We start from the raw sequence: 16,523 nt of genomic DNA, 5'->3' as shown, positions 1-16,523 counted from the left end.
CATCACTCTTTATCAACTCATTCACTGCTTTATCTGTCAGTGTCACATGATGCAAAGCACATAAGCCCTCAGAGATAACCGACTTAGAGGCTCTAAGTCGGTTATTCATGTGGTCCATGAGATGGCTCTTATTCCATCATCACCAACTCTTGCAACAAAGAGTTCACAGAAACAGTTCTACTTTGACATTTGTTTTGTACCGCCAGTACAACACATTCATATGGTTCAGATATATTCACCTTGTGCAAGCATGGGTGTTTAGTCTGGTGGGTAAGACACACAGCTTTGGAGCGTGGATTGTAGGTTCGAAACTCACCATCGCCCATGTTTTTTCTTTAGAAATTATTTTGTTTTATGCATTAATTTCTTCATAATGATTCGTCTTACGGGTCAGATGGACGGAAGGGTTTCCTTGTTGGGTAGGCATAGAAATGCTTATGCATTTAAAATTGCAACTGCTCCCTGTAACAGCAACTTCTCGCAGTTTACAAAATTTACTCTGGCGTAATAGGAGAGTGTGCACGCGCGATGCGCAGCCGGGCATAGCGCACAGGAGAATCCAAGTGAACAAGGAACAGCTGGCACTTGGTCGGCGTTGTTGGGTATATTGTCGAATTTGCATGCCTGTTGCTTGCTTTTCTGCCTGTCCTTGGTTTCGTTGTGTGCGATGGGCCCCGAGTCAAGTTATACGTATGCTGCGGAACAGAGAGTTTATTTGCTCACAAAATGGAAACGCTGATCAGACAGATAAACTTTGACATGGTGATGAGTAGGAAGGTTGAGGAAAGAGGTGCACACAGCATGCTTGTCAAAACAACAGGTGCCAGAATACAGCACTTCAACATGGTGTTTGTGATAACGGCAGATTGCTGTAAGCAGCTGTGAGGACAAGCTGTTGTAGAATCACGATGTGGATGAAGTGGCCAACAATCTGGACAACAGGTCTGATGGTTCTGATGCAGAGTAAAGCAATACATATGCAATGCCAACGAGGAATCTGCCATGCGAGTGTTAGCCAAAAAGAGGGGACTGGCTGAAAAGCTGGCTCGCAGCCTCAGTAAGTTTGAGGCTACTGTCGTCGCTGCTAGGCTGTGGCAGCATCAAACGAACATAACCGACTTTTGTCACATGAAGTGAATAAATACTGCATGTTCTTGCCCTTTCATTGCACTCTCTCTGAGTTCCATTTTTGACAGGTAAGTGGGCGATCTCATGCTATTTCGATTAAGCAGTATAACAATATATTTCATGGTTTCACACCTACTTACCATATTTACTCGATTCTAACATGCCCTCGATTGTAACGCGCATGGAGAAGGACTGGGAGAGGACCCTTAAAAGTAGTGAACTCCCAGTCCAGCTCTCAGTAGTCCAGGAGGCCTGCGAATGGGCGGAGGGCCACGGTCTTCCAGTACGGGCGTGGGCGCGGCCAGCAACCGCGGCAGACCCCCCTTCGGGGGGTGTCTGATCGGGGCTCTCCAGGACCAAATAAAGTTCGTTCCACCACCACCCGTATTCCGTGACCAAAAAATAAAATAAATGAAAACCTCGATTGTAATGCGCACCCGTTTCCCATGACCAAAAAAAAGAAAGAAAGAGTATAGTACTGCGCACCTCGTGCTTTCATACAGAAATACTACTGTCTCTCATTTGGAAAAAACAGATTTATTCCCAATACACTAAAGTTGCAATGAATAAAAACACAAATGGAAGTGGCGTACCTTGCCGCCAAGATTTTTTCTGCGCCGGTACGAGTCATGTGGGGCAATAGATATCACTCGTTGTCGCTATCAGACAATTGCCTATCGCTATCAACAGACGAAAGCATTTAACCCTCTGAGCCATCCATGGCATTCGAAATCCCGCACATTTTTAATGGTGGGCATGAATTCGTGGCAGCCACTGACAAGCCATTCGGTGTAGAGTGCCCAAATTCTATCTTTCACTGGTTTGTTCAAAGAAACATTAAGCGGCTGGAGCTGCGATGTCATGCCGCCGGGTATCATGACAAGGTCATGTTGAATTCCAATGGCGGAGTCGGAGCAAGTTTTTCTGCTCATTTCGGAGCAAGTTTGTTCCAATGGCAGAGTGAGGGCGGAAGTAAGGTGTTCCAATGAGAGAGTCGGAGGGGATTCAGAGCGGGAGTCACTCCGTGGAGCAGAAAAAGATGCTCCGCCAAAAGCGGCGGAGTGGACCGAAACTCTGCGTGACGTATTTCCTTTACCACGTTTGTCTGCTGGGAGGCGCCAGCGGTCACGACTCGCGAGGAAGCAAAAGCTGCTGCACACTTGGCGAAATATCCATTCCACACTTTTAAAAAAACAACAGGTAAACGGAGCAGAAGAGACAAGTGACCGGTGCGGCGGTGCTGGGAGCAAACATCAGAAGGAAATGACAATACGCAAGGTATCCTGGGCAACTCGGTGATAGAACTTCCGCTTCTGCCTTGCTCCGACGGTGCAGGTTGTGTACCACTCGTGGATCTGGAGGCGTTGCTGTGCGCCAGAGTCGAGTGCTCGCTCGCGGAGTCCATCGGCTGCTCCGACTCCGCCATTGGGATTCAACATCAGTGTTGCATGCAGCCAGCTTGTCTTTGATGCGCTGGTCAAGGTGGCACCTGAGCGCATCGAGCACAAGCATCCCATACAGACCCAAACTGCCGCCGGGTCCCTTGCGCCAAATGTTATCAATCCAGTCAGCGACCAACTCCGTCGTCATCTAACCTTTTCTATTTGCGCGCACAATCATGCCACTCGGAAACTCGATTCCTTCTGGGAGCGTCTTCCGTCTGAAGATAAGATACGGGGGCAGCTTGCGCCCATCCACAGTGCAACAAAGCGTTGCGGTGACTCTAGTTTTATCGTGGCCGGAAGACAAAACGCACACTTGCTTCGCCCCCTTTTTTTCAACGGTTGTGGTGGCAGGCATGTCAAAGTAGAGCGGTGTCTGATCAGCATTTCCAATTTGTCCGAAGTGGTAGCCATTTCTATGGCACAACTTGGAAACGTACCGCTGAAACCTGTGCCATTTCTCTCCATATTCTTTTGGCAATTTTTGGCATATCCCTGTCCGCCTTCGAAGAGAAAAGCCTTTTCTTTTCATAAAGTTTGGTAGCCAGCACCTTCTCGCTTTGAAGTCACTCTGCATAAGCCCTTTCTGTAGGGCTAACTGCATCGCCCGTACTTTGAGCAAATTGGTCGTCACAGGTCGCTGTGCCGCTCGCTGCTCTTGCACGTATTCCGCGAGCAGCTCTTCTATTTCAGTGAAGTGGCCCTGCTTTGGTCCACTGGAACCCTTCCTTGTTGCTTTGCTGGCGAAAATATACTCCTTCTGTTTGCACCAGTCCTGCACACAAGTTTCGGAAACTCCAAACGCCCGTGATGCGGCCCAATCTCCCGACACATGATAACTTTCCTTTTAAATGCGGCATCATGGTGGACTCGGCTTGTCTTTGCAGTTGGCGTTTCCATGCTGTTTGAATCAACGCAGAAAACGAGAAGACAGGCGATAGACTAGTTTACACCAGCGCCTGGTAGCATGTACAACATGGAAGTACCGTATTTACACCATAGCAAGTCGACCTCTTTCTTTTTAATTTGAAAATCTGAAGTGGGGGGGTCAACTTACAGTCGAAACCAAAACACAGCATGAAAAAAAAAAGTGAGGCCAACGGATATCAGGGAAGCTACAACGTACTAGTTCCAATTTTATGTTTGCTCTACGGCCTCCCCCGTAGCTTTCCGCTATCCCGTGCGTTTGTTCGCTTTTCGGAAGGGTTTTTCAACATTTTTGAGTTTTACAGCACGCACAGCACTCATGTGGGGATGTGAATAGTTCATGGAAGTGCCGCTGTTCCAGTTGCGATGGTACCCACAGAACAGCAGCACTTGCGGGGAGTATTTGTTGTTGTTGTTGTAGCTTGTCACACGTGTGGCTCCTACCCGCAATGGGGGATTGGCCAAGAAATGTATTGATAGTTCATGGAAGAGCAGACACTGTTCGTGGCTCGCGCAATCTCGCGTGTTTCTCTTTCCCTGTAGCTCTTTAGTTTCATGCGTTCGATTTGACTGCCAGGCCACATGCTACATTCGTGTTTCCTCAATCGTCATGAGTGCTCGAGTCCACTAAACATTCGGCGCTCATTCACAGCAGCGTTGAAGAGGGCTGCCATCCTTTACGCTGAAGAAACAAATAACTGTGCAGCGGGCCGCATGTTTGATGTTTCTTAATAGGGGGTGCGAGGGTGGTGAAGGCAGCAAAGCAAAATTTTCACCTGTGACGGCAAGTGAAGAGGTTTCCGCGGGCCGAAGTCGGGACGCTTTCCGGAGGTGAAGGCCAAGTTTGTGGCGTATGTCACCGAAATGCATGATCGGACCATGCCAGTGACTTGCGACATGGTCATGAGACAATCGTGGATCTTCGCCTTTTAAGGACCTGCTCTGGCGAGAGTATGAGTGGCTGTCGGCAGAAGACTGCGAACTTATGCCAACTGGACATGTTAAAAGAGCCTCCCTGACGGCTCTGTCTGGTTGAGTGCTTTCAGCATGGACTTATGTATGTGTGCAAAGGCGGAATTTCGCTGGACGGCGACCTGCTGTGGGACCGTAGCAGCAATGACGATGGCAGCACTAGTGAGGAGTAGTAGTCCAGTGACCATGACAGCTACTAATAAATTTTCGTTATAGAATGCGGGTAGGCTCTTCTTTCTTTTTTCCCCTGTCACATGTGATATGGGGGGGTCGACTTACTATCAAGTCGACTTACAGTCGTGCAAATAGGGTATGCACATGGAGGAAGCTACGGCAGCTAGGCTAGAAGCACGTACAAGGTGGCCCTATTTCAAATGCCGATGGCGATATGGTAACGCGGATTTAGGGTCATACTCAATTCTAACGCACGTGCAATTTCTGGACCCATTTTATTGGAAGAAAGGTGCGCGTTTGATTCGAGTAAATATGGTACATGCAAAAGTGGACAAAATGCATGCGTCTTTAGCATAACACAGCACTCATAATGCACAACTGAACGAATGAAAATGAACAGGTGACCTAAAGAAAGCAAGGTGGGCATACACTAATTCACAAGCAGGTAGCTTCACGCTCAGGTTTAAAACAGCATGCTGTGTCATGAATCTTAGTCGAACAAGAGTGGTGACTGTCATGTGCAGCACCTCAGCGGAATGCATGCAGCTGTACAACAATACCTGCCTTCCTGTTTTTGCTCGTGCCACATCAACCGATTAATATAGATTTATATCATCAATAAAAAAATTAGAAACGTCAAATTGCCCTGCACAAGGCATGACTGGTAACAAAATCCCCTCCAATGCTTCTTGAATGGGTGCTGCAGTGCTACAGTTGACTTGCCGGTAGGCACCAAGCCCTTCCTTAAGAATTCCTTAAAAATTAAAATCACTGAACATGTAGTTCAAACATTAAAAGAGGCATGTTTTACGCTTTCTAGACCTAGAATAAAATCTCAGCTGTGTGCAATATAAGTTAGAAAAGCTTGCAACAGACACTTTGTGTGCCGCCCAACTGTCTAAAGTGCATTCACCTCACGTTGCTTCAGGCTCGGAGGTGGCTAAAATCCCAGAGTTGGTTTGGCGCCCTTTAATAAGTAGTTCCCAGTAGTGCTTGTCCTCGTAGCTTTGCATTTGTGTCTGTTTGCCACTTTGCCCCAAGCTGCCTCGGTCAGAATGCAAGATCAACTAGTTTACCAGCCAAAAACAAGAGTGTGGTTCACAGGAAAATGGCAGCTTAGAGAGATTAACAGTGGCAGAACAAGGAATGATGTTGAAGCCAACATTTCTTCAAGGGCTCTTGCCTTTGCCGGGGCATTAACTGCCCTGGAGACAGGTCTCCTTATATAAATGTTGGCTTCGGCAACATTTGTTTGGCCACTGTCAATCATTCTTTCAACATTTCTATTCCTTCTACAGCTATAAATGTGTGCGCACCTTTCGGTGCAGTTCCTCCTCGAGGCGTCGTTCCTTCTCCTGCTTGGTGAGGGGCCGTGACTCGTCGGACCGAGTGGGCGCCAGCCGCTCGATGACAACCGGCTCGTGCTGCTTTGCGTTGGCCAGCTGGAGCAGCGTGTGGTAGTCCACAATGGGGGCTGGCCGTGGGGTCGCTTTGGGCGGCGGCGGCTTCTTCTTCTCCTCATCCGATTGCTCGCCAGTGTATAGCTCGTATTTGCGCTTGCGTGGCTTGCGTTCTGGTGGTTCCTGCTTCTGCAGGGAAAAACAGCAACCTCCAGCTTGATACACTGCTCAGGTTGCTCTTTTCGCAAAGTGCACAGTGACAGAGAGCATTACAATGTAAACGTAGCTGCTGCACCTCCACTACAATTGGTATCAATTAGGCTTGTGCAAATGTCCAATATTTTCTAATATTCAATCGAATACTAAGCTATTTAATATTCACTCCGGCTTGAATTTCATTATTCGAAATGAAATGAACGAATGTATGTACTTTTAGGGGTAATAAGCTGCACACCCAATTACCACATCCCAGAATGAAAAAGAAATGTTTGCATATAACCTACGGAAGTAGGTTATATGAGACTGTTTTTACAAACAGACTCTATTCGCAGATGCACAAACACCCATGCCATACATTCAGCCAGGAGCTCTGTCCCCCACTTCTACGGTGTGGGGATGCGCGACTCTCATGTATCCCCTTATGTGTTGTTGCAACCCCTTATGTGTCGCGTTACCTGTAATCCGGCTTTTCCACGTAGTTTAGTGCCGGCAGTGGTGGGTCTGGTTGCAGTGCATTACGAGAGATGGCGCGAGTGTGGCGCTGCTAGCGTCACCTAATGACAGGGTTGGTCGAGTGTGACAGGGAGTAGGCTCTTCCTCTTTGGCTCCAGGTCGGCAAGCGGTGCGGACGTTCCGCGCATGGGCCAATCCATGCTTCTGCAAGAGCGTCTCGCGAGGCCTACATCGGAATGGACGAACATGATCGTTCGAACGTGCCACCATTCGCCTGACCGTACGCGAATGACCACGTGTTTGTGTCCAGCATCGGGTGAACATATTCGCTCACTATCCGGTAGCAGTAAGTTGGACTTTCTCGATTTGTCGCGCGCCCATCGGCATGTTTTATGGATAGCAACTCAGCTAGCAGGCATTTGCGTATTGAAGGTGCAATAAATGCCCTTGTGACTGTTTGCACTACTGTGTTGTCATTCCTTTGTCCCAAAAACATGGCTGAGAACCCCACAACGATGATGTTGATGGTGGAGAATGGCATCATGAGCTATGTCGATGTGAAAGCCCTATTGGAGGCAAAATTCGTGCTGCCATGAAAGCACACCTCAATTAGAGTTTTACTGCTGAATAAAAGAAACTTTTGGTGCCTGTTATACATGAACGAATATAGTAAATTTTAAAGCATGTATAATCGACAGCGTTGTCGATTATACATGAGGCATGGCAAAGAGATTCGTTTACAGTCACCTACTGATTTCTGCACCTGCTCAATTATTCAAAGATATTGTGTGTTTGCAGCAGCTGTACGGCTGCTGTAAATACATAATATCTGGCTCTAATGTCAAAGTTTGACAACTATTCAAATTGTTCCCTTCGGCTTCGCTTGGAGACATAGATATTCGTAGGAAAATGAAAACTTGTTCACCTTCATTTCTACTCATGAAAAGTACATTCGAACAAATAAAAATGTTACTTGAGCAAAAAAAGTATTTAGCATGCTAATTAATAAGTCACTGGTTTGCTGAGCTAGCCACAGCGGAAAGCTCGCCTCAATGTTATCAAATGATGATGATGATAGCAACTTTATTGTACCACCGGATAAGGAGGCCCCTACTCCCCGTCCCCGGCACACAGGCCTTGGGGACGGGGGCCGGAACCTCCACGAATACCCTTCACAGATCAAACAATCCCCACATCAAGAGACTGTGAAGCCGTACTATAAGGTAGTTCTCACACCTCTTGGGAGTCATAGGTTAGGTGCCTGGCTTGCCCAAAATCTACCCACGACTTTCCAAATGCCTCACTGTATTCAGCACAAATTCCTAAGCTATACCCGAGTCTTTTCAAATGCTTCACTATATCCGGGCTAAGTACTTCTATACTTTGCTCTACATATGATGCATGTTCTGGTATTCTGTGCCAGTTCCACTAATGCTGCTGTCCAGCTGTGCATTCTAACAGCCAAACAATGCTGGGTTGCTGGATCTTCATGACGCTGCATCACTGACGCCAACCTCTGGCTTCACATACTCGCCGAAGCCCTGGTCATGCAGCCACTTCAGGGTTCTGACGACAGCTGCATCACTGGCTCTACCCAGGCTGATGTTTGATACCAACCATGCAGCAGCACACTGGCACAAGCAAACTGTTGCAAAACTTTGCTGTTAGATGCTACTATGAGCTTTGCATTCAGTGTTTTTCACATATAAATCAGAATTTTGAATTATCAAACTCTGCAGAGGAAAAATTGTAAAATGTAAAATGTGTAAAATAATGTAAATTATAATGCATATTTATGTATAACTTTGTTAGCGTGACCTATATTAGTGTTTTCTCACCACCGTTGTTAATAAGTGACTTCTTTTTCTTTTCCCTTCTTACTTTTCTCATTTATATTATGTTCTTGTGAGCAATGAAAACATGAACTCAAGCTTCGCCTTAGGTAACGCCCTTGAGCCTTTAATAAGAAATAAATGAAATTAAATTGTACGTTAGGCTCTGTGGGTTTAAGCAACACGAGACATCTTTATGCAGGCAATAATAAGCCTTACACAGTGGACTCTACGTTCCCACTGCAAGCCACAGCTCCATGCAGTAAACGACAGTGTCGATGAATTTATAAGCTGTCACCGATGCAAAGACAAGCTAGCTGGAGGTAAAACCTTTGTCCGGTTAATGCTGACAGCTGTTATTCCTGTACAAAATGCACCATGTACGTCAGCCTTCAGAGAGCTTGAAAGTTTCTCCACTTCATTTAACTCTGCCTTCCAATTCACTTTATCCAATGAGTGATGCGGCAGCATAGTTTTTGAATGGTTCATTTAGATAGCACCATAGAACCAGTAAGTGCATGACAGCCAGAAAGTCAAATTGGCAGCATCAGTGAAAAATATATCACGGTTTCACCATAAGGGTAAAGCAATGAATGCGATAGCGACCCCTTAGAATATTAAACAAAGTGCAAGACTTGCGGCTGTAGTTACAGCATGAATTGAAACATAAACGTAAGCTGACTAAGTATAAATGGTCTAATGTGCTAGGTGTCCTCTGTTTGAACACTGCCGTTGGGGACAATTTCGTTTATGTCTATTAATTAAAGCGTATGTTTTTCTTAGCAACATTACCACCACTTTTCTGTACCTCTTTCCTAGGCTAATGGTGGAGGTAGTGCACAGCCGTGAGAATAAAATTACATCATTTATGGGGTTTAAGCTCTATTATTTAGTAAAGCAATGAAGGGGGCTAGTTGGTGAACGTTCATGGTTATATTGCGCTCAGTTTTACACAGACGATATTAAGGAAGGACAGGACGTCCGTCCGTCCACGTCCTGTCCTTCCTTAATATCGTCTGTGTAAAACTGAGCGCAATATAACCATGAAAGCTCTGTTATTGTTTTGCACTTCTAATATTTAAGCCTGAGAATATTTAACATAAAAGGCATATGCTGTCAGTGTTTTGTTTCATGACATTTGTTAGTGGGATGCATTCGCGAAGACACATTCAGCCTCTTCAATTTTCTTGTTCTCGCTACTCGCGGGCTGCCGGAACCAGCCAGAGTGCATGCGTTTTTCACCTGTTGCCCCGACCACCGTGGGGCACACTTCGGTGTGCGTTAATTTTACTCTGGCCAAGTTGGTTTTGGCCTGGCAGAGTTTTAGACACTTTCTGGCTAACAGACGAGAAAAAGAAACAATGGTCGCTCGCTGCCATCACTACAGGGACTCGACCTACTGCAACGCGTTCACTTGAGGGCATAACCTTCACTTCAATGTTATTGCAACCTCTTCAGAAAATCTTTTGTCTTGCCCGTGTAGGATACCGAGCAGTGTGCATATGGTTCTCTGTGGACCAAGCGTCTCACGTTTTCTTCAATAGTCCTTCGGTAGCCACATTAGGTGCCCAAAGTAGGCATTCGATTGTGGCCAACATGCTTACCTTTGCGTTTTCTTTTTCTTTTTATTTCGGTGTCCCCGCCCCACAAAAGAGAAAAGTACATTGTTGTTGCGCAGCAAATTGTGGCACAGTGACAGTTCGATTTTTTTTTTTTACTTCTTTTGTGAAACGTAATGGGCCACGGGACTTTTCATTTGCCAGATACTCTTACGTTATTGCTATGAAAATTATACAGACAGTCCAGGCGTGTTCCTGCCGTCGCTATCATGTTGCGTACAAACTCCAAGAGCGATAACATTGCGTATGCACGAGTGAAAGTGTAGGGGGTAGGGGGATGTGTGAACTGACAATGGTGGCTCAGTCTTGTGTCCGCAAGGAAGAAAATTTGAGACGTTTAAGCTTTGCCTTTAACAGTCAAACGCGATAGCATTCAAAGATCTCCAACTGCTTCTCACGCTTCCCGGCAACTGGAGCGCATGTAACCGTAATGTTTACCGGAAAACACTGGCCGTGAACGCTTTGCATGAAGGCTGGCTCTGTGGTAGAAACACGACCTCTTGCATGGGCCACGATACGGTGGAGGCGAGCGCCAACTGGAGGTATTGCAAGGAACCGGGCGCGCCGCTCTGTCGCCCTCGAGACACCCGCGCGCCGGCGTGCGCAAATTGTGGACGCTGCAGCTTAACAGAATTATGTTTTCTCGTGTAGTCAAATTACAGACGGAGAGCTATCATGCCTGTAGATTGTGTGTATGTCATAGTTTACGATTTTTTCGGGTATTTTAGTTTGAGAAATTCAATTATTTTAGTAAATTTCTTGCATCACATCGCTAGCCTGGGTATAGGTGGTTCAAAAATATTTTTGTGGTAACGATGCCTGATGCTGACGCCGGATTTTTCGTGACACGGGCTCCTTCATGATGCATCACAGGCGATGCATAGGTGAGAGTTGAGAGAGGGGGGGGGGCCATAATGATTCTGTGGTCTGTGAATCTGCGATTGCACAACACGGTTATCTGCCTGTTTTGACGCATTATATACAGTGGCTTTTGGTTAGGTACGTAGGTTTATTGGAGACTTATACGTACATTTAAATATCTTGTTGTGAGGTGTTGTGTATACATGCATTGAACTTTGTTTCCAGTGAGATTTTTTTGCCTTTTATTAAGCTCTATTTTCGCATTCGTTTATTTCATTGTATCTTCGCATTTCTAATGTATATTTTGCAGAACTCCTTCTTTCTATATGTGCTCTCTCTCTTGTGACTAATTTTGGCACTATTACTCGCACTACACGACTGGTGACAGCTGCTCCTGCAAAATACATTGGAACAAAGAACAACGTCATTGAGATTTTTCAATGGCTGTTGCATATGTATAAAAATACGATGGGAAGTCAAAAAGTAAAGGGACTTTTGCAATTTCTCGCACTAGGGTTTGGTAACACTGCTAGTATCCAGCGTTCTGCAACGCTTCTATGGAATGTGTCACTTTTATTCCCGTGTTAGTCGTTAGAGTGTAGAAGACCGTTAAACATGGCAGCTCCATTGTCGATCTGCCCCATGGAGGAAAGGAGGGCAGTGATTTGTTTTTTGTTTGCGGATTGTGATAAACCTGCGGAAGTTATTCGTCGAATGCAAGCGCAGCGTGGTGACAGTTCTTTATTGCGAAGCAAGCTCTACGAATGGATAGAGCGTTTCAGACAAGGAAAAACTCTTTTTATGTGATCAGGAAAGATTGGGCAGGCCATTGACGTCAAAGACTGAGGACAATTTGAAAGTCGTTGAGGGTATGGTGATGGAAAACAGACGTATCACAGTGTACAGTGGTTCAGTGGTTCACAGTGGTTCAGCGTATTCCATCTTACACGACAGGCAAGATTTTTTGACAATGTGCGCAAGGTGGGTCCCGAAAGAATTGTCAGCGCAGCATAAGGCACAAAGGTTGGACAACTCTCGCAAACATTTGACCCGTTATCATCACAAGGGAGATGCACTTTTACAGCAAATTGTTATTGTAGATGAAACTTGGGTACATCATCATGAACCGGAAAGTAAGGCTGCGGGCATGGTTTGCAAGCACTCATCATCACCAGAAGTTAAGAAATTTAAACATCGACCATCAGCTGGGAAGATTATACTAACACTATTCTGGGACATGGAAATTGTGGCAGCAGTTCATTTCACCCCAAGAGGCAACAGTGAACAATGAGAACTATTGTGATGTGTTGCGAACTAAACTGAAACCTGCAATCATATCCAAATGTCCTGGAAAACTGCGAAAAGGTGTCATCCTACAGCAAGATAACGCTCGGCCACATTCTGCCAAACAGACGACTGAAACAATAAAGGATCAAGTTGGATTCGAATTGCTGGAACATCCGCCATACAGTCCAGACCTGGCTGCAAGTGATTTTCATGTTTGGACCATTGAAGGAAGCGCTCGGGAAGAATATTTGCAGCCGATGCAGAAGTCATTGATGCGGTGCAAAATTGGTTACAGGTGCAAATAAAAAGCTTTTTCCCAACGGAATAAAAAAACTTGTGAAATGTTGGGCAAAGTGCGTTGAAGTGCAGAGAGGTTATGCAGAAAAATAATGTAGGTTTCAGTTTTCTATCATTAAACTATAGGTACCTTTGCTGCAAAGTCCCTTTTTAACTTCCCCTCATATAAACAAGGTTCATGAATTACAAAGTTTCATAAAATATTTGTCAATTCGTTCATTTCATGGCCTTCCCATTTTTCATATCAGCTTCATGCACTGCTTTGCTGGTTTCGAACTGATATAGTTCTAAAGTTTGTGATATTTTCTTTACTTAATAAATAGACAAAAAAGGTGGAAGCCTTGATATCAGTTATTTCTGGCACAATTTTTTATGACAGTTAATGCAACAGAAAGTGCCAAAAAGTGAACTTTTGTCCGAACCTGCATATATATCATCTCGTACTGACCATCGCCATAAATTGAGCGTTCCACACTGTCGCACGAACCTATTTTTTTATTCATTTATTCCTAAAACTACCAATGAATGGAATCATCTGCAGCCTCAATTGTTAACATAACCAACACATCTGCTTTTAGAGCTGCTATTGAAGAATACTTTTGTTAATCCACACTTTCTAAATTTCTTTTACTATTATACCCTGTTATCTGCACATGCCCTGTATTTTGTTCCACTATCTTCTGTAATGCCTTCGGGCCTTGAAGGTACAATAAATTAATAAATAAATTAGGCATATCGGTGCTCATACTGTGACAGGAGGTGGCGGGTGCACTCGTGTATAACTACAGAATACATACTGTGTCCTATGACAATTGCCCCTTCCCACACTTGTCATGCGTCACCACAATACTTTCGCATATGCTTCACCACGTAACATTTCTGTACAGAGTCGAAGCTGACTTTCGGGAACCGGCATTATGCAACGCACCGTGCTTTCTGAGCTTCGAAGCAAATCACGAGGGCCGCAAAGGAGGAGTCGGTGCCATTGCTGACAGCGGGGAATTATTTCAATGAAAAACACGGCGCAGAACGGCAAGAAGCTTAACAGCAAGCGTCGTAGCAGCTAGGCCTAGCGTTAGCGCAGTGGTGGCTACGGCTGCCAGCAGATCCATGTGTGAGAGCGCTGGTTCGAGGCGGCAAGGTAATCAAAATGGTGGCGATGATGGTGGCTTTGATTACTGCTGTTTCGTGTACGATGTGGGATGCTGACAGACACTAGCCGCGTCCACCCAAGTGAGTTGGAGCCGAGTTGACCGAATGAATGCATACACCTTTATTGGACAACCATATATATATATATATAATGTTGTAAGGAAGAAAAAGTGTGCCGTGCAGAGCTCCGCAGCCGGATCGCCAATGCTACTGAAGTGAAGCTCGGGCTAGACGCTGTTCCTGGTGTGACTGGCTAAGCCTACGCTGTTGCATCTTCTTGTCCGCGTCCATCGTGCAGTCCACAGCCGTGTCGGATTTCTTTGCCATAATTGGTGGAGGTTTGCCGGGTCTCCTGTCATCCTGGAATTGCGCAGCTGGACTCTCCCTGCCATCATGACCACCGCAAGCACCACGAGCTTACCACCACTTGCTCCCCAGTCCTCCGTATGCCCTGGCACACTCCGTCAGCGGGACCCTCCCATCTTCAGCAGCACTGAAGACCACGACGTTGATGACTGGCTCTCATCATACGAACGCGTCAGTCTGAACAACAAATGGGATGGCATCACGAAACTGACCACCGTCCCTCTTTACCTCACCGGAATTGCCCACTTGTGGTTTCGGAACCACGAAAGCGAAGTCCCAAGCTGGACGGTGTTCAAGACAAAAGTCAGCGAGGTCTTCGGCCGCCCTGCTGTTCAAAAGCTTCGTGCCGAACAGCGTCCGCAGTCGCGCTCTCAGCAGCCTGATGAGACCTTTACCAGCTACATCGAAGTTATGTTATCTATCGCTGTAAATACGTTGATGCATCCATGACTGAGGGCAATAAAATCAAGCATATAATGAAGAGTATCGACGAGGATGCATTTCAGATGCTCATTTCAAAGAGCCCCTCTACTGTTGCACAAGCTATTGAACTGTGCCAAAGCTATGACGAGCTCCACCGTCAACGCATCCTCACTCGCCGTCTTGTTCCCCATCACGAATCGTTGTCCGGCTTGACCTCCCCTATTCAAGATTCCACCCTCCTCTCGCAGATCAAGGCTTTCGTCCGGGAAGAAGTAGCTCGCCAGCTCTCCCTCATCTCCAACCCGGCGGAGTCAAATTTGTCCCTTAGTCCGACCCTGCGACATGTTATAGAAGAGCAAGTGTCCGAGGTCCTTCCTCTGGAACAAGCGCCTCAACTCACCGCCCCATTGACTTACGCCGACGCATGACCACGACCGCCGACCTTCCGGGCTCCGCCTCCGATGCCTAGCCCTGTTTTTACCCCCACAGCGCCACGACCTCCAGCCCATCGAGTAATTAATCCCTGGCGCACACCAAACAATCGGCCCATCTGCTATTCGTGCAGTATTCCCGGACACGTTGCACGCCTGTGCCGCCGCCGTCCACTTCATGCACGTGACAACCCACGCACAACCGCATACGACCATCCTTTGTCTTACGCTCCAGACCGCGATTTACCCCTTCCCCGCCCAAGCCTTCGCCCAGTTTCCGACTGCCGGTCTCCTTCTCCTCGTCGTCGCTCGCTCTCCCCGATGAGTTGACGTCCCTCTACCGCTGACACGGAAAACTAAGCGGCGCAGTTCCCGAAGCAACAACTGCGCCATCGTCGCAACGCTCAAGCCCTCTTCTTTCGCCGCCCAACGTTATTGATGTCGCTGTTGAAGGTGTCTCTGTGCTTGCCTTCACTGACACAGGTGCCGCCATATCTGTAATTGCCGAAAAAATATGCTGCTCAATACGAAAAGTCACGACGCCTTCCTTCGGTCCTTTACTCCAGCACAGGCACAGCACAGCACGTACAGCCGGTGGCTGCGTGCACCGCCAGACTTGAAATTCAAGGAGTGGTCTACACAGTCGAGTTCGTCGTTCTTCCCCTCTGTTCCCACGATATTATTTTAGGTTGGGACTTTCTCTCCGGTCACCAAGCTGTTATCGATTGCTCCTGTGCAGAAGTTGCCTTCTCTTCGCTTGGCAATGCCACATCTGATGACGTTTCGCTTTCCTGCACCAAGTGGCCCCTCACTGATGACATCCATATACGTCCGCACGCATCCGTTCTGGCACCTGTATTCCGTTCCGTTGCCTCCGACTCTACCGTACTCTTCGCGCCTTCCACTGCTTTCGTTCACCGCCACTTCTCAGCACTCCCAACTGCACTGCTTAGCCTTCAAGACGGTGCTACTCACCTTCCTATACACAACCACTTCCCATTCTCGATTGCGTTGCTTCGCAGTGAATCTCTCGGCACTGTGGAGCCTTACGACACCATTACCACGTCGGAACTTTCTGTTGGATCGTCAGAGGTCAACACCCTCTACTGTAGTCCCGTACCTGCCACATCGCCTGAAGACGTTTTCAGCCACGTCATCGACAACGCCTTAAGCCCCACGCAACGCCATGACCTTCTCCGTCTTCTCGAGAAATTTTACCCTGCTTTTGACAGTCATGGCACTTCTCTAGGCCGAATGACGACTGTATGTCACCGTATTGACACCGGTTCTCACTCACCGCTATGGCAGCGATCCTACCGCGTCTCGTCGACAGAACGACGCGTCATTGATGAGCAAGTAGGTGACATGCTAAAGCGTGGCGTCATTGAGCCGTCTGACAGCCCATGGGCATCGCCACTTGTTTTAGTTAAAAAGAAGGATGGCTCGATCTGCTTTTGCGTGGATTACCACCGCCTAAACAAAATAACCCGAAAGGATGTTTATCCATTGCCGCGGATCGACGACGCCCTCGACAGCTTAC

At 46.8% G+C, this 16,523-nt stretch overlaps 1 protein-coding gene across 1 annotated transcript in view; it reads right to left on the bottom strand.

Moving 5' to 3' along the window:
- The window catches only part of LOC135902134 (protein SPT2 homolog), a 136,469-nt gene that overhangs the window by 86,866 nt on the left and 33,080 nt on the right, over positions 1-16,523 (bottom strand). Inside the window, exon 5 of the mRNA XM_065432065.2 lies at positions 5,960-6,232. Coding sequence (XP_065288137.1) covers positions 5,960-6,232 — 273 coding nt within the window. The remainder of the gene's footprint in view (positions 1-5,959; positions 6,233-16,523) is intronic.

The sequence above is a fragment of the Dermacentor albipictus genome, chromosome 3 (assembly GCF_038994185.2).
Source record: "Dermacentor albipictus isolate Rhodes 1998 colony chromosome 3, USDA_Dalb.pri_finalv2, whole genome shotgun sequence".
Taxonomy (NCBI): Eukaryota; Metazoa; Arthropoda; class Arachnida; order Ixodida; family Ixodidae; genus Dermacentor; species Dermacentor albipictus.
This window is presented reverse-complemented; position numbering and strand designations above follow the sequence as displayed.